At 37.6% G+C, this 21,978-nt stretch overlaps 1 protein-coding gene across 1 annotated transcript in view; it reads left to right on the top strand.

The window, feature by feature from the left end:
* Nucleotides 1-21,978, top strand: part of POU6F2 (POU class 6 homeobox 2) — a 418,399-nt gene that overhangs the window by 87,498 nt on the left and 308,923 nt on the right. Inside the window, exon 2 of the mRNA XM_042471002.1 lies at nucleotides 11,970-12,141. Coding sequence (XP_042326936.1) covers nucleotides 11,970-12,141 — 172 coding nt within the window. The remainder of the gene's footprint in view (nucleotides 1-11,969; nucleotides 12,142-21,978) is intronic.

The following is a 21,978-nucleotide window of genomic DNA, read 5'->3' on the forward strand; positions in this document are numbered from 1 at the left end:
CCTATGGATTGTGACCTTATAATGGCACATAATTTGAAAAAAACAACAACAGGGAACACACTGTGATTGAGTTATTAATACTGATAAAACACAGTGACAGATCTCATTTTGTTTGCAGTGGATGAACTTATCCTGACAGAGAATAAGGGTACAAGCTACCGTCCTAATACTATTAGATCTGTCAGTAATGGCCAGTATAAAAGAACACAGTATATTGCTACTTCTTTGAAGTTTTTGATGTATAAGAATGGTGTTGTATTGAAATGGCATTGAAGTTGGAGGTTACCAATAGTTTACTATGGATGATAACCACATTAGGCTCAGTCATTGGAGAGGCTACACCCTTGTAGTTCATTACACTGAAATGTACTGTATAATCATATCGTAAATAGAGTATTAGTTGGTACCCATTTGTATATGCCTTCATTCTGAAAAGCTATGCTTTTAAAACTGTTGAGAATAAATTTAGAGATTGGAAGCATGCTAAGGGGGGACATGGAAGAAATAAATCAATATGTGGGATACCAGGAGATGACTGATGAAACAGTAGATAATTGTAGGTGAGTTATTGCATTTTACCAGAGGATGCAACCCAGCAATTAATATTTTGGAATTATGAAACACATTTATGTCCATAGAATTACCTCAGATTAGAGAGAGGTAATATTGGGCCCATACAGACAGGCCAAAATAAAGCTGCTTTGGGTTACTTTGGAGGCATGCTGTTTAAATGATGCAGGCGTACTAAGAGGCCATGCCAAAGCCACGGACCAGGAGCACAGCTTTGGTGCAGCTTCTGACCTCTTAAGATGCATGCATCATTTAAACAGCATACCTCCAAACTGACCCAAAGCAGCTTTATTTTGGCTTAGCTGTATGGGCCCATTTTTAGGCAGGGCACCTGCTACTCAAGGATTCTTATAAAAATGGAGGGGAGAAGTGGGTTTTTTAAAACTCTTCTTTACCTAAGCATCCTGGATGTTAGGGAATTGAAGTTTGGGTGTGCCTTATACAAGCCAAGAATTAATTTTCAGAATTAACATACCCTAATCATATAATACCTAAAACGATAAAAGAATATAGTTTATTTATGTATATATTGATTTAAGACTGACAAACAGAGATGTAATGGGATAGTCTTTACAGTGCTACTCAAACATTAGTAAAGATGTGCTTTTGACAGAAAATATTTCTAGCATTGACCAAAAAGAGAGAAAGCATGTCATTATGAAGACAAATAGAAATCCTTAATGTGGTATTATTGGAGGGCAGGCTATGACCAAGCCTATGAGAGAGAGAGAGAGAGAGAACACATTCATGTGTATATTGGTAGGAAATGCTAGTATATTTTAAAGGCGGTGATGCTAACAAGGAATTGAGTGGGAGAAGCAAGGATAGCACAGTTCTTCTGTAGTAAAAGGAATCAGTTTGGCAGTAAAGTTAGAAATTCCTTTGTGGTTTCAAACTAGTGGTTTTTGGAAGGCCCTAAAGATTTTCTGCATGAAATAATCAAAGTGGGAAGTGATGACAGTAAGTATTAATTCCTCAGAGAAAAGATCGTAATAATACTGAAACAAGTCACAGCAACCTACACCATAAAGCAGTAAAGTGTTGTGGAAGAAACATTAAAAGTTCTATTTCCAAGATTTGTGAAGATCTCTTTTAAAGGTGATGATAAAGAAGTGTAGAAAAACTTATATAAAGAGTATGATTTTTTTTTCTTTTGGAGAAAAATCTTTGGATTGTATCTGAGACACAACATTGATAGTGGTTTCTCATCCGAATGAGGCAAGAGGCAAGGCCTATCAAGTGTCCATATTGTTACAGTGTTAAAAGCATAATAGTGTTTTGAAAGCATTCGTCGAAGTGCTACCACTGAAATACAGTCGGCCTTCCATATTCATGGATTCTTTATCCACAGATTCAACCATCCACAGGTTGAAAAATATTTCTAAAAGATATAAAGCCCAAAGAACAAACCTTGATTTTGCCATTTTATATGAGTGGCACCATTTTACTGTGTCATAACATTTAATGGGACTTGAGCATGCATGGATTTTGTTGTCCATGGAGGGTCCTGGAATCAAACCCAAGCAGATACTAAGACCCCACTATGCAGCAATAAAATAATTTGTCCATTCTCTGCATATAATTCTATTGATTGTACTAAAATATGCAATGCTATGAACTTAATTTGCATGAGCATCCCAGAAAATGCATAAACTGTTTTATAGTTTTATCACTTGCCCTTGCAATTTTTCTAACATATCGTGCTGCTCTCTGCCATTGAATGTGACATATTCAGTGCCTCAGTTTGTCCCTAGAGGTACTGAATGTGGCCCACTGAGACTTGACTGGGCATTTGGGCAGAGGAGAAACAGCATCAGGTAGACAAGCAGCAAAGATAACTGGAATTTGGCTATGGGAGTGAGCAGACGAAGGAAGGAAAAGAATAGAAGGTAGACTTTCAAGTTCGATAAAAATCAGACCTTGGACAGCTCCAAGTAGCTGCAGAAAACTTGATCTGCAGCTTGAGTTGGAGAATAGTTGCTATCTCATATTAAACTCTTAATGACTGTTCTGAGCAGGCAGGTCTTAAAAGATCTGTACTCTGGCCTGAAGTCTTTATTATTATTAATGTAGGTTTTCTGCTTAGAAAACCCTATCACGCAAGGGTTTACAGAGATGCATGGAAGCCTGAGCAACTGGTAGGTCAGTTACTCAGAAGGCTCAGGTCTGTATTCAGGAAGGCTTAATCTCTGCAGTTTGGGCCCATACAGACAGGCTAAAATAAAGCTGCTTCAGGTCACTTTGGAGGTATGCTGCTTAAATGATGCATGTGTCCTAAGAGACCAGAAGCCACGCCAAAGCCACACTCCAGTACTAAGGACTGGATCACAGCTTTGGCACAGCCTCTGGCCTCTTAGGACGTATGCATCATTTAAATTGCATACCTCCAAAGTGACCCGAAGCAGCTTTATTTTTGCCTGTCTGTACGGGCCCTTTATCTTGTATAAAGAGGCCTATGACCTTCTTCACCTGGAGTTTCTTTGTCTAGTGAAATGTCTGAAGTTCCTGAAGTTCATTCCTTACAGTCAGCATCACAGTTGTTACTCAGTGACTTGAAATTGAGGAAATATGCATATGCATAATCCAACATACTATGACAAATGTCAGAACAACTCCAAATTTTCCAGCCAGAATCCAGTTCCAGATATTGGGACAACAAAATTAGGAACAGATTTTTCTGGACAGTTACAGACAAGCATTTATTCATAGTTACCGGACTATGATGAAATAAATCCCTCAACAGAACCATAAAGGGGGATGTTTGGAAAAAGAAAAATGTTGGCGCCACCAGATTCTGGCGTTAGATGCTACCGAAGGAGAATGTGGTTGATTGATGGAGATTGGCTGAGGAGAAAAGGTTTTTTTTTTTAGAAAACCCCAAACATCAGCAGTTTTGTTCATATCGTCCTCAAAGAAACACCAGGACAAAAGTCATCAGGTGCCATGAGAAGTGAATGAAGAGACAACTTCCTCCTGAGTTTTGCTGAGGAAGGAAAGAACTGTGAACAATAACTTAGGAGAGTCTGTTAAATGGTGGGAATTTATTTTCTTATTTATGTCTTTAATCATGAAATTGGCTTCTTTCACTTCTCACTTTTTAATGGTTAACCTCTGATGATGCTCAATTAAAATAGAGATTAATGAGTACATCATGGAACTCACTACTAGTTCAGAGGCTTAGAAGATACTGCAGCTTACAATTATCATGTATAAAATGAGTTTATTTTTTTTTTAAAGACAAGGTTTATGATGTTCTCGTCTCATGAAAACCAATTTCCAGTTTTGATACTGTTCCCAGCCTTCCAAGCCAAACTCAAGACATATCTGTGGATTCATGCAATTTACGCGATAACTGAGCTGGATGATTTTTTTTGTGCAGTCCAGGTTGAATATTTTACCTGTTTGCAGTGTAAACCTTGCAGTTTTAATTAATCTGTGTACCCAACCCTCAAGCTCCTCTGTGTATATAGCCTGGCTTCCTTCCACTATTTGGGATACTATGTGATTTCCATTCTGTTACATTACAACCTTGTCACTATTCTGAATTAATGTGTCCTTAGCTTTTCTCCTATAGCTATTACCAACACTCCTAATTCTAGCATCTCATTCTGTAGACACCAGTCTGCTCCCACCATTAGCTCCAGTAAATTCCACTTTCCTTGTGCATCCTCCTCTGGAGGACAGGTCTTGGAAAAGTAGGATATCTGGTCACCCTGCCTCCTCTTCCTCCTCCCCTGCCACATCTCTCTATCAAGGCATATGCATTCACTAGTGCAGTTTATAAGAATAGCAAAATTCACTTCAAAGGGTAATGGATTCCTTTAGTGGAGACATACCTCTTTGCATATTGCCATGATATGATTTTGTCATTGCACTGACATGCTCTAGTAAACTTTGGTTACCATGCCTTGGTTGTCCTCTGAACCCGGTAAGTGTTTTGGGAGGAAATCACATACTGGCATTAATGCGAGGATTTCCCTCCAAAGCAAATACTACTCAAGAAGAAGGTTATTTCCCCAGGACATAGCAGTAGAAGAGAGTATTACAGTAATTATTGCCTCCCTGTGCCTACATCTGTCCTTATCCCCACCAGCTGATGTAGTTTTTACTTTAGAAACCCTGCTCTTAAATACAAAGAATTATGTTAAAAGCTTTGTTAAAAGACTTCTAAAAGAATGAACACCATGTAAAAAACTATGTCTTGACTTGGTATGGCAAAGAAACCAGTGTTGGTGCTAGTGAGGCCTCCAAGGGCAGGGCATTCCACAAGTGGATTGTCACAGTTGAGAAGGCCTTCTCCTATGTCCTCCCCACCATAATGCCCCCCCCCCTGCTAGTGGGGCCCAGAGAAGGGCCTCTTTGGCATATCTCAGTCCTCAAGAAGATAAACATAGGGAAAGGCACTCTTTCAAGTACTGAGGTCCCAAGCTGTTGAGGGCTTTGCATGCCATCCCCAGCACATTGAATTCAGACTAGAAGCAAACTGGCAGCCAGTGAAATGCCTTAAAAATGGTGTTTTGTGTTCCCTGGTCAGCAATCGTGCTGCTGTATGTTCTGCTAGTTTGCAGCTTCTGGGTAGTGTTGCCAATTTCTGAGGAATTCCCTGGAATCTGGGGGAATTTAATTAATTTCTTTCCGGGGGATTTTGACTGAATAATAATAAATATTGGGGAATTCTGGGGATTTTGGTAAAACATCCCGAGGAATATCTTTGGGGCTTGTTGGCAGCACTGCTTCTTAGATGTTTATCACACTATGCTCTTAAAGAGCTACTATTCCAGTGTGACTCCTCTAGCAGCCTCCTGTTGCATGCTGGGATTGGCAGTTTTAAGGAGCTGAACTTCTCTGCCTGAGAATTCTAAATACCCCTCCTTAAAACTGCCAATCCCAGCATGCAACAGGAGGCAGCTAGAGGAGTCACACTGGAATAGTACCTCTTTAAGAGCTCGTCTGATAAACACCTAAGTCATCTTCAATTACAGTCTCACATAGGCCTCAAACACACAGGCAAAAAAGAGTGGGTTTTGGCCACTTTGGAGGTGTGGTGTGCAGACGATGCATGCCCCTGGAAGCTGCTCCACAGTGGCCTAAGGTGTCCCAAAGCCTGCCAGAAAAGGAGCAGTGACAGTGGTGTCGTGTGGGGAGTGAGAAGGATGCAGTCCACACCAGGTGACACCTACCTTTTGGCAGAAAGGGGCTGTGGCATTCACCTGCTTCCTTTTAAAATGCTTTAAGAAATAGAAGGAGTAGGGATCATAGAATCGTAGAGTTGGAAGAGACCACAAGGGCCATCCAGTCCAACCCCATGCCATGCAGGAAAACTTAATCAAAGCATCCCCGACAGATGAAGATGAAGATGAAATAGAGAGGAGAAAGTAAAGGCCCCAGAATTTTTTTAAAAAATAAACATTTATTTGAACTTTTCTTTAAAAAACACCACATTTTAACCAAATCATCACTACATAAGTGTAAATGCATTTAGGTTGTGCATATGATATTGTAATTTGAAAGTGTAATTTTAATTTTGCTAATTGTTAGTGTCACAACTATTAGCATTATATTCAGTGGGATATGAGAACTATGATTGATGAATAATGTTAGTGCAAAAAAAAGCATTTCTAAGGATTATGTATTGTGCAAAGTGGGAGGGTGGTACCATGAGTTACTGCACTGAGTGATACCAACCCTAGTGATGTCAATGAGAGGTGAAAAGCCACTCCTTGCTGGCAGCCTATTTAGGGCCACGGTAGTTACTGGCTTTGGGTCTGTGGTGTCTGGGTGCTGCTGTCTGCAGCTGATGCAGGGGCCAACTGGTACTGGAGGCCATTTCTGCCTTTGGAATTTCAGTCTTCCTCAGAGATCCCAAGGAACTTAAGAGTTTCTGTACCCTCTTTTTCATCTTGGGTAATTGGGTAATTCTTACAGTATTTTCCTACTTGGTGACTTTCCCAGATAAATATGGAAGCTAATAAGAAAGAGCTCTACATGTTGCTATTCAAATCCACACAAAATGGCAACTCTGAAAAAAAAATTCAGACAATGTTTTGTTAATACGTACATCAGGAAGAGTTGCTATAGTTTTTTGCTAACTAAAATGTGTTTTTAAAGCCACAAATTATATTGTAATCATATAGTAGGCCCTTTTCTGGTTTCTCTCTTGCTCCTTTGTCAGCTCCTATTTCAGGAAGGGCAACCTGGGTTAAGCAATTGGTGTGGTTTTTGGATATTATAATGAACCACGGTTCAAATAAGACAGAATCCTTAATTGAGCAACAAACTGTGAGTTCAGATTGTGGCTTCTGAAACCACAATTCTTTTCTGAGGTGCATTTATGAATCACAAGCTAAATTTCAAGAATGCATACCGTGGCTTGTTGTGACATGGAGTCCCTATGTACAGAAGAACTTCCAGCAGCATTTTTCACATAGTATTAATATCAGATGAAGATCTGTAAACCTTTTAGTTAGAGCCAAGGTTTAAATATTATTGCAGTAAAAGAAAGAAAATATAAGAAAGTGATAGCAATAAAACTGAGGAAGGCAGAGATCTGACTGGGAAAGGGGCGTGGGGGGATGGATCCTCCTCTGCCCTTTTCTGGTATGTTTCCCAGTCAGATGACTATCTGGGGAAAGCTATCCAACTGGGAAAGGGGCGGTGAGCCAGTTAAAGAGTCGGGATTGCAGGGAATGAAGAGGAGCATTTGCGCTTGCTCCTCTTCCCTTGCGCATCTATCCCTTTAGCTGGCTTGCTTGTGTGGGGGAGTTATTGGCCGTTTTCCCACATTCACGAGGGTCTTGTTTCCCCAACCCCATGAATGTGGAGGGCCGACTGTAGTAGGTTCATTTAATGTGTGCTCATAATCTGTGAGACAATAAATTAACTGTGTAATTATACACCTCACTCTAACTGGCACAGCCAGGGGACATCATAACAGGTTAACCTATATGTACAGTAAATCCAGGAGAATTTTTAGGATCAGTAAATAAATAAGTTCAATGGACAAAAGATCAGTTTTTTTTTAAGAGAGGGAAAATAGAGACACAACCACATAACAGTTAGACATATTTTTAAACTAAAGTTTTTTGTGGGTTTTTCGGGCTATGTGGCCATGTTCTAGAAGAGTTTATTCCTGACGCCAGCCACAGATGCTGGTGAAATGTCAGGAATAAACTCTTCTAGAACATGGCCACATAGCCCGAAAAACCCATAAAAAACTATGGATGCCAGCCATGAAAGCCTTTGACTTCACATATTTGGTACAGTTGCTGAATGAGGTCCATTTTACAGTATAATTTATTCTTGTCTGCTGAGAAATCCATCCAGATATATGTGTATACTATGAGTAGGGAACCTGGGTCATGCAGAAGATGGTGCTCTACACCTCTCTCAATCCCTAACAATTAGCCATCCCACTCTCTGCACATGATTTTCTTCTTCTTTCAGCATTAAAGGCAGGAGTAGTGATTCTAACATGTTGTTTGGTATGCTTGTTACCTTGAGCTAACAAAACTATGTACAGTGTGAGTATGTTGCAGCAATTTGGAGGATGTATTAAATGTTTCACATGCTTATAATTCCTCTCATCCAGGGCTAGAAAAATAAGAATATGTAATCAAACCATTAAAATTACATTTGCTCATAAACTGCAAATCTAGTGGTATCTCGACTGTACTACTTCAGATTATAGATAGATACCCACCAGGTTTCCAGTACAAATATATTCTCTGCACATAGAAAACTAGAAGCTAGGGAAAGCTGTTCTAGCCTAGGTTATACCTTAACATGCTAGTTTTCTTTGTTCACTTGCCATTTGCTGGAAAAAATGGTTTATTACTTCCACATTTATTATTTGTTAGAATGGTGTGCTTGATCTCATTTCATGGACTTCATGGACTTGAAAAGTCAGACCTAACTAGGATGTCATAGCCATAGAGACTGGGGGCAATAAGGTTAGGGCTCAGGTTCAAATCCTCCATCATTCATTCTCCCTTTTCTACCAAAGGCAACTAACAAATATAAAAGAAATATATTGAAAATGTTAAAAGAAATCAGTTGAAAACATAGGTTTCAGAAGCAAATCACTAAAAAGAAATACACTTGTCCCTCTGTATTCACTAGGGTTAGAGGCACAAGACCTCTGTGAATATGGAAAAACCACAAATAACCAAAACAACATGTTTTTACCTGAGAGGACACCTCTCTAGAAATCTCTAGGTCCTCCAGTGTAACTGTGTGGTCAACGTCCAAAAGACACTGACCATAGGACTTCACCGGAGGGGCTACAAATGCCTAGTAGAGTGTTCTCTCTAGGAATTTCTAAGTCTTCCAGTGCAACTTTTAGTTAAAGTTTACCATAGAGTTGCACTGGAGGACCTAGATATTTCTAGAGAGAACATATTAATCAAATCCATGAATGATCAAAGCCGCAAACATCAAAGCCACAAATTTGGAGGGATGAGTGTAAACAACACTTAATCAGTTACAAATCCTTTCTGCAACAAGTCAGGTTAAACGACATAGGCCTGCTTGAATAATAATAATAATAATAATAATAATAATAATAATAATAATAATAATAGCAGCTTTCTCTGCTGGCAGAAAGGCAAAAGAGGAGGCAGCTTGGATTCACTTGGCAGGCAGTTCCAGAACTTGGAAACAATCACTGAAAAATCCCCTGTTGTACTTCCATTACATATGCTTCTATTGATAGTAGTACTGAGAGTAGGTACTGTCCTGATGGTCTCAATCTGGGCAGGGGAGAACATGGTGTTATGAAAAGCCTGGTCCTAACCCAAAGGGGACTTTGTAGGTCCTGACTAGTACTTTGAATTGTGTCTGGAAATGGTCAGTGAAGTTGTGGTTACAAGGGAGTTACTAATTCTCTGTGATTGGTCCTAATGGCAAATCTGGCTAAACCACTGTGAATCAGTGGAAGTTTCTGAACACCCTTCAAAGAATGACCAGAGATGCTCCTGGACATCTTACAAGTCCAGGAGCAGGTGAAATTGGCACACTAGCCTTAGTTGTGCAAATGTACTCTGTGTTACTGCCGAAAGCTGTGCATGTAGTTTTGGGGCTGAGTCTGGGAGTGCATCTCAATGCTTATAGGAGAAAGCAAAAAAGATATTATTGAATGCCTGGTATTATACACCTCAAATTTTGGTGTGTGTGTGTGTGGGGGGGAATGCCTGCCAAATGCACAGTAATTAATCCATCATAAATACTAGCAATTTCTTCTGAAAATGATGTGAATATGCACCACCGATTTAATTCATTACATTTCAGATGTGTTGACAGCAGCTTGGTTTATTTTCTGGAAAGCTCAAGGAAGGTATCAATGGATTATTTTTTTTTAAAAAAACAATAACAACAACATCAACAACAATGGAGTAATGTTAGTGGTTCCTATCTGCAATAATCTAATGCTGACAGAGAGTAGTATTTTATTTAGTAATTAACAGTGTAAAGGGGAGAGAAGCTGTCATGTTGGTTCTTAAGCTGGGGAATGTGATGAAAGATGATATCTCCGATCTCATCCTTTCCACTTGTTTAGGATTGTCAGGATGAGAAATGTCAGCATTATGAAAGCTCAGCTCTGCTCTTGATATGATAAAACCCTTCAAAAGCCAGTCTCTCTCTCTCCCTCCTCCCCTCCTTTCTCTCTCCCTGCACTCGCTTCTTTTTTTTATTTATCCTGTTTTGTTAGATGGCAGAAATATAATTCTTTTCTTTCTTCCTATTATAAGCCACCATTTTTGTTTTATTATATGTTTCACAACCCCTAATGTCCCACTGAAAATTACCTTGTTAAATGACAGTGTTTCAAAGCCATGAATCCTCCTCTCCCCCCCACTCCATTTCCTCTGAGGTTTGAAACAGTCAACAGACTGTAAAGAATAAATAATAAAAAAGTATTGATTATTTTGATGACTGTGAGATTCAATTAAGTATTAATTTTGCCCTCCAGTGGACCTATCAAGGTATTCAAAAGGGAGGATTCGGCTTGAACTAAATGCACACTGAGTGCTTCAGCCTTAAATAGGGAGAAAATGTGTTTACCTACAGTATTTGAAGAAGAGTGCATTGATGCACAGAGTCCAATATTTAAGTGCTGTGCAAATTAAACCCTGGTGACAGTGACATTGTTTTCGGCAATATGAGTATTGACTAAAGAAGTGCATTTGATGACAGTTTAAACTATTTGTATTGATTAACATTTTCATAGATTATCATGTGTCATATCAAATTCACTTTTCAGACATGAATACATTAAAAAAAACCCATAGGCAACCATCGACCAATGTGCGAATGGGCAGAGGGAACATGCTAACCAACCTTCTTGCACGCTGGTCACCTGTTCTCTGCATAAGAACCATTTAGGCATGAACTTAGCAATAAATAGTTGTGGGATCGCACAGGTTCACTTGTTTCTTCTTTTTGTTCTCTTCCTGCCCACCCCCCCCCAATGTTTGTTTGTTTATTGACAAAGCAAACAACTACCTTTGGAGATCCTAACTGACCCCTTTTATCCCAACCCCCCAAACCTCTGAAAAAGAAGAGAAAATAGATTTAGCTAATCAGGAAAATATTTTAGACAGCCTACTCATATATTGCATACATGCCTGTCCATTATGGAAATATAGTGCCCAAAGCACAAGAATGATTGCAAACATTTTGTAAGTATTCTTCACAAATTTTGTCTTTTAAAAATGTGTATGTGTTTGTTTCATTTGTCTGTATACAAATGGGAGATTATGGGCTTTTGAAGCCTCATCACCAAAAATAGAAAGGTAATGCTTTTTTCTTGTCTTTATTGTATCTGATTAAATGAAATATTTCTGTTTTATTTTAAAATTGCTATGTAGTGTTGTAGAAACATTTCTGTACTGTGATCGTTGCTGTCTTGCTTCTGTTTTGATTAATGCTGTACCAGCAAAAAATGCCTTTTCTTTTTGAGGGAGAACTCTAGGACGTTCACAAGCTTTAAAAAAAGAAATGCACTGCTGGACCAGCCGCCCCCCTCCTTTCCACATTAAAGTAAAGAGAGAGGCATAAAAAAAATGTACACACAAAGAAGCACATCCCAAAATTAAAGCTGTGTTGGTTATGTAGCTTTTACTGAAGTTTTCTCTCCAAAGCATCCGGAATGTCTCACATGCTAGTTGAGCTTTAATAGGGTGGGGAGTAATGGAAAACTCATTGGATCTGTAATAGCTCTTCACTTGACTGCAGCCAGCAATAACAGCAGGAGCAGCCAGAGATAAGAGAAAGAGAGAGAGTGTGTGTGTATGTGTGTAAGAGAGAGAAAAGGGAAGAGAGAGAGAGAGAGGAGTGGGAGACAGAATACACACACCAAAGCTGCCACTTTCCCCCCCTTACTCTTTTTCCCCCCATCCTAGGATCCAATGATAGCTGGACAAGTCAGTAAGCCCTTGCTGTCACTGCGGAGTGAAATGAATGCAGAGTTGAGAGGTGAGGACAAGGCAGCTGCTTCAGACAACGAGCTGAATGAGCCCCTGCTTGCGCCTGTGGAATCAAATGACAACGAGGACACTCCCAGCAAGCTCTTCGGTAAGTCTGTCTAGGTATTTCGTGTTTGGAGTGTTGTTGCCTCTGCATTGGTGCCACAGAATCAGAGAGACGAGAAAGTAGATAAGGTGACAGTATTTGGTGGAACCAACTTCTGTGGAGGAAGAGTGCGCTCAGTGTTTCTCTGTCCAGTTTCAAAGAGAGTGCTTGCCGACTGACAAAAGTTTGTTCTGAGAAATGCCATTGCATTGGCAACTGCAATGTGCAACTTGCCACTTCTGGGGTAGTTCTTGACATCAGTGGGATGGCAGCAATGCAACTCTTGCTCAAGTGGTCCATAGGTTCCTTTTGTTGTACCTTTTGGATATTAGTGTTGCCATGTTGTCCAGAAAAGTAATCTTCTTCTGACTTATTTGATGTTGTTTACATTAGCTGTGTTGATTGAAATTTGTGGAAGTGCAGCCAGAGAAGCACATTTTCCTAGCTAACTTCTTTAAAGCCGTTTGATCCGCAGCAAACTTTCATTAAGCATTTTGAAAAGCCCTCCCTTTTCCCTTTTGTTTGTTGAGCTTTAAAAAGGAACCATATCTCTGTTATCTTCTATTATTAAACCATTATTATTATAATATATATATATTTTATATATTATTATACCATTGTTATCTTTTATTATTATGCAATTCTAAAAAACATTTGGGGATAATTCAGTTCAAATTTTAAAATTATTGATTGTGTGTTTTTAAATGAAGGCAGGAAATTAAAAGACATTTTGTTGCTTGGAAAGGTGTTTTACAATTTCATTTAGAAATAAAACAGTCTTTCCTCCCTGGTCGCATAAGAGTATATACTGTACATTTTAAACAGCTGTATTAATAGCTAATAAAAATGTAGCCTTTCGGGAATATTTGTTTTATATTCAAAATCAAAAGAAAAAAGGAAGTGTGGCATTTCAGCTCAGACATCTGTCGTTCAAACCAGTGACACCCTGTAAGACAACTCAAGCAACTGTAATCTCTAATCAGAAAAGGGAGCAGAGCATGTTCGGGGGTGTGCTTGAGTGATAGATGTTGATATACGTCTATGCCGGAGCAGCACTACATATTACAATGTGACATTTAGATTTAATTGTTTCCACGTGCAACATTTCAAGATGAACATTAGCAAGCACGTATGGGAAATATACATTGTGGTTTTGTTTTTATAGAAGTGTCTTCTAACTTTAAAAATACAATTTAAAAAAAAATGTAAAAGGAAGCTGGAGATATGTTCAGATGTCTGTATTTTTGCTACAGCATGAAGCTGTAAAATGATTTTTTTGCAAGAGGGCCATGCAATATTGATCAAAAGAGATGCCCTATCATTTTTAGACAGACAGGTAGATGCACACATATAATGAAATTCTATTACATGGTCAAAAGAGTCATTATAGCTGAATTACATAATAACTATTATAAATTATCGTTTCCATTTAAATAGAACTTGTTACTGATGCTTGTTTGTATGAGAAAAACTGGGGGGTGGATTTTTTTCATATGAGAATATTTAGCTTTTATCTAATTATACTAGTTGTCTTCAGCAAATAAACTGTGATAGTTTAAAAAATTCAAAAAGCCTGTAATATAAACTAGAATACAAACAATTTAAAAAGATTCATATAATTTGAAGAAATAAAGATTGATAAAAAAAAATATCTGCCTGCTTTGGGAGTCAAAAATCAGCACAATTTACTTCTAAATTGATAGACAGATATCAGCAACAGTCTAGAGTTGTTTGAAATCGTTTTTGTGCTATAGAATATATATACACAAGTATCTGTATTCTAGTCTGCTGCTGTTTATGCTGAATGCTTCAGGTTTTATAATAAAGAACAGCTTTCACCACATCATTCCACAGTTACTTATGGCAGAAAACTTCTGTTTATCACTGCTAGAATTAAAAGTGGCTTCTTTAGTAGTTTTAAATTTTGATATAATTGAATTGCAACAAGTCAATTCATGCTGAGAAGTGTGCAAAATAATTGACTCTAAAATTAATTTTTTAAAAAAGATATGCATGATTCTGAACACTATTTACTTAAATACCTTGCAATCCCTTTGAGTTCAGTGGCTGTTAAGCATTTAGCCTGGCAAACCCTTACTGTCTACTCAAAAGTAAGTCCCATTGAATCCAATGAAGTTTTGTCCCAGGGATGTAAAAGTAACTAATTTTGGCTGTATGATGCCTTGCTATAACAGCAACAAAACCGCAGCAAGATCATGTCCTCAGGTTGCATGTATCTGAACTTGCAGAAAGCAACTAATGAAGAGTCTTTGTTTTTCTGTATGGGAAAACAAAGTCCTACATATGCACACCTGGAAATAGCACCACATTGATTTCAATAGAACCTTAGTCTGACTTCTCTCTGATGTGTCAGATTGCTCTCTTACAGCCCTACCCTTTACCTGGCTATTCAGAAGGAAGACATATTGTGATCAATGAAATTTAAATACAGGTAAATCTGCTTTGATACCGCGAGGAAAAAGCGGAATATAAATAAATCATTTATTATTATTATTATTATTCTCTGTTGCTTTCAATGACAGTGTTCTGTGAAAAAAGCCCTTCCACTCCCCTCTGAATAGCCTTCTGGGCTATTATAGCACCTTGTACTTTTCATTCAGATTTTATACCTGTAATTGCAAGCTTTAAGAAAAGTTGAAGAAGGAAAAAGGAGTTACACATTGGCTTTAGTAGGTAAGAATGCTCTCTCTCTGTCTCTCTCTCTCCCCATATATATATATATATATATATATATATATATATGAGAGAGAGAGAGAATATGTCAGATCACAGTTAAGGTGAATTCAGAATCCTTCAAAAATTAGGACTCCACTGTGAGTGTTCGATGCCATTGATCTCAGTTGTAGCAGTTTCCCAGTGTTTAGAAATATGTATGCTATATTAATTACTATATGGTCTAGTTTCATAGTCATTGTGCTCTATTTCAAGAGTATCTGTCTTTCACTGTTTTGCTAATCACCTTTTTTATAACTGTATAAAATTTGGGAGTCTTTTATCAGCTGTATATGCCTTAGGATGAAAGAGAAGGAGGTGAAATAATGGTGGAGGCCCTGAGCTTCCAGAATGTCCTGTGTGGCAATATCTCACAGTTTCCCGCAACTGTAGTGTTAGATGGTTTTATGTGTTAATATCTGATAGGACATGGTAGGAAACTGGCTTCTTTCCAATAACAGTAGCTCCAGTTTCAGGTGGCAGAGATTCAGGATTAAGATTGATAGTACTCTTTCTTCTTTCTTTTTGTTTCTTTTTCGGCTACAATACATTTTTGGCTGGCCTCCAAAATGTACACTTTACCACCAGTGGCAGAGAAATCAAAGACAACAGCTTTTCAGGCGTCAAGGATGCCAGCCTGAATTTATTCAGCTTTCAAACAAACATTAAGCACTTTGATGCAGTTCAACAGCTAATATAAGATGATTTTAAAGCTATAATATTTCTCCATCCTTATTGTGTATGATGTGTGTATGAGCCCATGTGTGGGAATTCAAACACACACAAACAAACATGTACACACCCTCCATATTATATCCTGAAAGTTCCCTTCTTCAGTGATTTAATTCATGAGCTTATCATCTTATAAATATTTGATATCTCTCCGAAATCCTTACACATTCACATCTGAGGAATGATCGCTATAATAATTGTTAGTACAGTTTAAAGTGAAAATGAAAGTTCTAATAAAGAAGCTTGGAATCTCCAAAGTATTACATCAAGGATAATATTTTCCTTAACTCACATACTTATAAAGGGCTTTCCTGAACTCGCATACTTACAAATTACACTAATGTAGTATGAATCTAGATTTTGTTGAGAAACATGAGATTACAGAATTCCATATAGTATAGAATGGTATATAATTTGTGGGTTAAGGTGTGGATAAAGTTGTATTTCATTAAGAACAAGGAGAAGGTTTGCTGAATAACTGAATTTTGACATATGCGGCTGTTCTAAACTAAGTATGTTTTCATTGCAACATATCTATTTTCTGTTTGTGATATTGACACAAAACACAGTTCCTTTAAATGTATGTACCATGTGATCAACAGACTTTTCACCCCCACTAAATAAACAACAAAAAAAGTGATGGTTAAATCTTTGTTGTGGCATTTTTACATCACATCATTGCATTTAATTGTAGGCCTTGACCACCAGATGTGAATCTCAAAGGGTATCAAAGGTAGAGACATGTTCTTATTCTGTGGTGAGGATGTCAAGACACAGAGGTTGGATACTCTTTCTGCCCACTACATCCATCCTGTATGTCTTTTACTTATATGCCAGAATAAAGTTATATCAGGGTTAGGAAAAATATTGTTGTTATTATGGCATACACTTTCTCTTCTATTGGGTGTAGTGTGATTAGCAGCATTTTCACCTCTCTTTCCCCTCTGCTCCCAGAATGCTCACTTTGTGTTGCTGTACCAAAGAAAGGCAGTTACCCAGAACTGAGAGCAACTTCATCTAAGTAGGAGTTGTTTGGTTTCCATAATCAGAGCAAAAGATTGAGCAACCGCGTATGTCAGCATTGAGAGCCTAGCACAAAATAACATAAGATCAGGCTGTTAGGACTGAAATATGAAATTTGGATCTATAAATGAAGTACAAATATAAGCCAGAAATCTTTAATTTCCAGTCCAGCTGACTATGAAATTAAGGGAGTCAGTGACCTTACATTTTGGATGGCCTTAGCAACAATTGTTCTATGTATGTAAGCCTAATTACATGTATATGATTGTGTTGTTGATAACTCAACAATCTTACATTCATTTTGTTAATTTTCAGACTTTCCCATTATCAGAATTGCAATGTTTGGTGTTGGTTTTCTAGGAAGGATTTGCCCCCCCCCCCCCCAATTGCAATAGAGAATAAAATGTAGTCTTTGGTCATGGATACTTATAGATGGGTCACCTTAACTGTATGCAAGCATGGATTCCATTTGCTGCCATTCCATTTGCTGCCATTACACTGGGTTGTGTAAACTTTACCTATGATGGAGATGTGGTATTTTAGGCTGGAAGTACTGGGAAATACTAAAATAGAATGTTTTATTCTTCTTTAACAAAATGTATACCAACATATTCTATACAAAGTTATATAATTTTTTAGCCTAGGTATATTCATAGGTCCCATTGATTTCAGTGGGTTTTACTAGATGGCATACTGAGAGATCCAAAATTAGATCTTCGGTAGTGTTTTTTGTAATTCAGAATACCTGAGAACTACCCAGATTGGAGTGGAAGAACAAGGTTGGGGAAGTGTATTTAACTTCCCCCCTGCACCATTTATTTAGTCTATTTACTCAGTCTCTCAAAGTAGCTTTTTTTTTCTAATGGGGGAAAATAGGCATATATCAGAGCTTAGCACTTTGATGTGAGACCATATACACCTGTAACTGTAAAGTAAGTCTAACTGTTACATTTACACTTTTAAAAAATATGATGTTGTTCCTTGTTAAGCTGCAACAGTAATGCAACTTCATTATTCCTTAGCTTTAGCATTTGCTCATTCATTTCAGTCCTTCTTTGCATAACTGAATGTAAAAGACACTCCATGGGAATTTTTACCTAGGTCTCAGCATCACATTTGTCTGGTTCTTATTCTTATTCTCAATTAAATGCCAGTGTTAATTATGGGAATTGTGTGGTCCTGCAGAAATTGTTGAACTCCATCTCCAACTCCTAGTGCCTCACCATCGGCTGTGTTAGCTAGGGCTGTTGATAAATAAGAATGGCTTTTCTTACTGAAAAGGTTAGGACTTAAAGTGCTTAACTGTTTTTTTGTTTTTTTTAAGAAAACATTCATTCACTTGCTGTCCAAACCTTACAGAAATCTGGAGAGACAGAATGTCAGCAAACCCTAGCAGCTGTTTATGTTGACTTTTGGTGCAGATGCAAATCACAAACTAAATGCAAACTAAATCCAAAAACAAAAACTGTTTCATGTAGTGTAAAAATGGTTACCTTACTGTATACCCGACATCTGCTCTTGGCCAAAGTACCGGGAAATAATTGCACATTAGGCCATACTTCTACATGTACTGTATATATAAACAAATGTTAAAGGCAGAAGACTCAATGTTGGGTGACTTGCAAGTTCAGTTGGGGCATGTTATTTTCTTCAGCAATATTTACATAATAAATATCTATATTTCCTACCTGGCATGCTTTTGATGCATAGCAGATTTAGAATGGATCTAAAATTCAATTAACAGATGCAGTTCAGAGCTTAAAAACACATGAATCACAGGTAATTGGGGAGGAGGGAGCACAAATCAGTTTGATTAGAATTTATTGCATTAGAACTAGTTTCAGATATGGAGGCAGAAAACTCCCTAAGATTATGGTTACTTAAGCTCCACAGTAAGGGCATTGTCATTTTGTTCAGAGAAGGGACAGAAGTTCACATTTCAGTTGAGTGCAGTATATGACATTAAGCTGCATTATAATTTTTTTTAACTTGTTTCACTGCCAGTAGTTCCAGTATTGACCATGGTCCTGGTTTAGAGGCTTATTGCATTGGTTATTAAATCAATTTACCTCTATCCAGTTTAAAGCTGAGTTTGGGTAGCATCCTGATCTCATCAGATGTTTTTTTGCCACTGAATCTGCCACCTGAATACAGCCCTGGTCCATCCCTGCTTCTAGAGCCTCTCTGCCAGTCATTTATTTTGGCTTTAAGTCAGATCTGAGAAGAGCTGGGAGGAGCGGCTCTGGAAGCGGGGATGGACTTGGGCTGTATTCAGGTGGCAGATTCAGTGGCCAAAAACATCTGATAAGATCAATATGCCACCAAATTCAACTTTAAACTGCATAGAGGTAACTCGATCTAATAACCAATGCAATAGTTTATAGTTTCTCCAGCCATCAGAAGAACTCTAAAATCTCCGACCATACTTTAGTCACAGTCTATAGTTTGCTCTGTGTGTGTGTGTGTGTGTGTGTGTGTGTAATTTATTTTATTTTTATGTATATTTTTTAAAACTCTTACATCGTTTAATTGTATTTCAACCTGTGGTATAAAATTAAGTTATGTTTTAAATTGGAATTTTGTAATTGTGCTGGCCAAATGGCTGTAATAAAGTTTGTTGTTGTTGTTGAATTGTATTTTAAGAGGGGGGATTGAGGGTTTTGGAATACATGTTTTTCAATCTTTGTAAGCCGCCCTGATTGCATCTTGTAGAGGGGCGGGATATAAATCTATTTTATTATTATTATTATTATTATTATTATTATTAAGCCTCTTAGTTTCAAGATGCATCTAAAGGACATAATTTTTCTATCAGGGAAGTTTGAGAAAGATCAGATATATGTACTCTGAAGGAGGTTTCTCTATTGTTTCAAGAACAGGAGCACCTCAAAAAAAAACTACTTTGGGGCAACAAAAGAATGGGAAAAGTCGCTAACAGAGAAATAATTTGATGCATGCTATATAGAACTTTAATATACTTATACTATGAATTTCCACTCTGACAGCTTTTAAGAAAGCACTCAAGACGGATCTCTTCCGGCAGGCCTTTCCAACTTAGTTACCCCTCCCCAAATACAGAGATATAGATATAGAAATATAGATATAGATCTGGATACGAACCTGACATGAACATGAACATGGTTATGAAAAATGTCTCCTCGTCTGCTTATTTTTCTCCAAATTCTAGTTGAAAGTTTTTAATATTTTTACTGTTTTTAATGCTTTTATACTATGACTGTTAATCCTGTTTTAGCAGTGGGAATGCGGGGTGGCTATAGGGATTGATTTCTTCTTGTAACTTTGATGTATTTTATTGTTGTAACCCATTCTCTGTGATAGGGTGGGCTAGAAATAAATTATTATTATTATTATTATTATTATTATTATTATTATGAATGAAAGCTGAGGGGGAAATAGGATGAAAGGAAATGCTACCCGGGCGCATCTGCCACGCCTTGTTTTTACTACTGAATAGGGCTTCAGCCTTGAGTATTTCCAAGAACCGGCCAAAACGCTGAGAAAAACGTACCTCTCTTTAAAATATCCTTGGTTATTCAACACTGAATTGACACCTACACATGCTGTGGGGTGTACATAAGTGCAGAATAAGAACAGGTAAACCTCCAGAATCGGGGGCTATATTTGGATACTCAGGAGGCAACCATCAGCTAGAGCCATACCACTCCCTTTAGGACAGATTGCCTCTTATCTTCAGAGAAGGAAAGGCAAGGGAAGCCATAGCCACCATTTTTTGCACTGCCATAACCGATTTCAGGAGGATTATCTTGGTGATAGTAAATGGGGAGAGCAGCCCTGCAAAATCATCCTTGGGTGGAAAGTGTGGGGAGGCTTGGAGGCATATGTCTTGACCACGCATACTTTATCCCCTTTTATCCTGGCAACAGTCTTATGAAGAAAGTTAGGCTGAAAGTGATTAATCCAAGATCATCCAATAAACTTTGTGGTTGCATAGGAATTTGAACCTGGATTTCCTTCCTCCACATCCAGCTAGAGATGTTTGTGGAACTCAGCTATCCATTAGCTTTTGCACTTACTGACTATGCTCATTAAGGATTGTTAGGCTCCCATTTTGATATTCAGTAGAGTAAAATAACACTGTAACAACGCTGTATTTTTCTAGTTCAGCTTATGAGTTTTGTATAACTGTCTCAGCTCTGGTGAAACATATGCAAGATGTAATGTCTAAATATTTGCACATTTATGCCACTTAGCTCCAACAACCTTTAAAATACGCGAGCTTTGAAGAACTTCAGAAAACCTGAGACATTTACATTGGTTATTATATAAATATAGTAACTAATAAATAGATGTATAACAATAAATAAATAAACAGTAATAAATGTAGCTAATGATGGATGTGTCATTGATGATCTATCAAACAACCTCACTAGAACAAAGAAAATATAGCTGTTCATTAGAGAAACTGAAGTGGCTGCCTGAATGCCAAAGAATCAAAACTACCTTTTATTTAAGGAATGGCTTGCCTCTTTGGTAACAGGAATATTGTATCTGTAAACTTTAAATAAAGCTTCTGTTTCATACATGATTCTTCTAAACTCATATTTTTTGCATTATGGTAAATAAATTATATATAGTATGTGCATTATCTCATATTAAAATGTCATTTACAGTAGTCTATGGGGCTTCTGTCTGTCAGTTGTTGTTGCTGTTGCATTACATGGATTTAAACTTCTCACTGTTTTCTATGTAACTTTAGTCAGTGCATCTGAGAGGAGAAATAAGGCCAAAATATTTATTTTATAGATTTAAGTCTGACATTTTTCTCTCCCTTTCTCTCTCTTCATCTTTCTCTTTCCCTCAGTTTTGGGTATTCCAGACCATATCACTGTCTAAATTGACCCCCAGAGATCCTTGAAGGAAGGAGAAGAAAGTAATAGAAAAAATGAACAAATCATGAGTAAATGTTATATATGAAATTACCGCCAGGATCATAATGCAATTCCTTCATTTTGAATGTAAATCCTTGCAGAAATCTTTAAGAACAGCCATTTAGATAATTATGCTAAACAAGATTGCTTATAAAAACAGATAAACTATGAAGCAGACAGGGATGTTAGTAGAAAAGGATATTGAATATACTTCGATTATAGTTTTTGCTCCTTAACTTTTTGAAGTGAATAATTAAGATCAATAGAAATATCAATAAAAGTTCTTTAATTCAAAGATTAAAAAAACCCTAGGCATTTTCATATTTGTATGTATGTAGAGCCGATGTGATATAGTGGTTAAGTATTGGACTAGGACACTGGGAAATTAGAGTTCAAATCCTTGCTCAGCCATGGAAGTCCATGGGGTGACTTTGGGCAAATC

Source organism: Sceloporus undulatus, chromosome 6 (assembly GCF_019175285.1).
Source record: "Sceloporus undulatus isolate JIND9_A2432 ecotype Alabama chromosome 6, SceUnd_v1.1, whole genome shotgun sequence".
Taxonomy (NCBI): Eukaryota; Metazoa; Chordata; class Lepidosauria; order Squamata; family Phrynosomatidae; genus Sceloporus; species Sceloporus undulatus.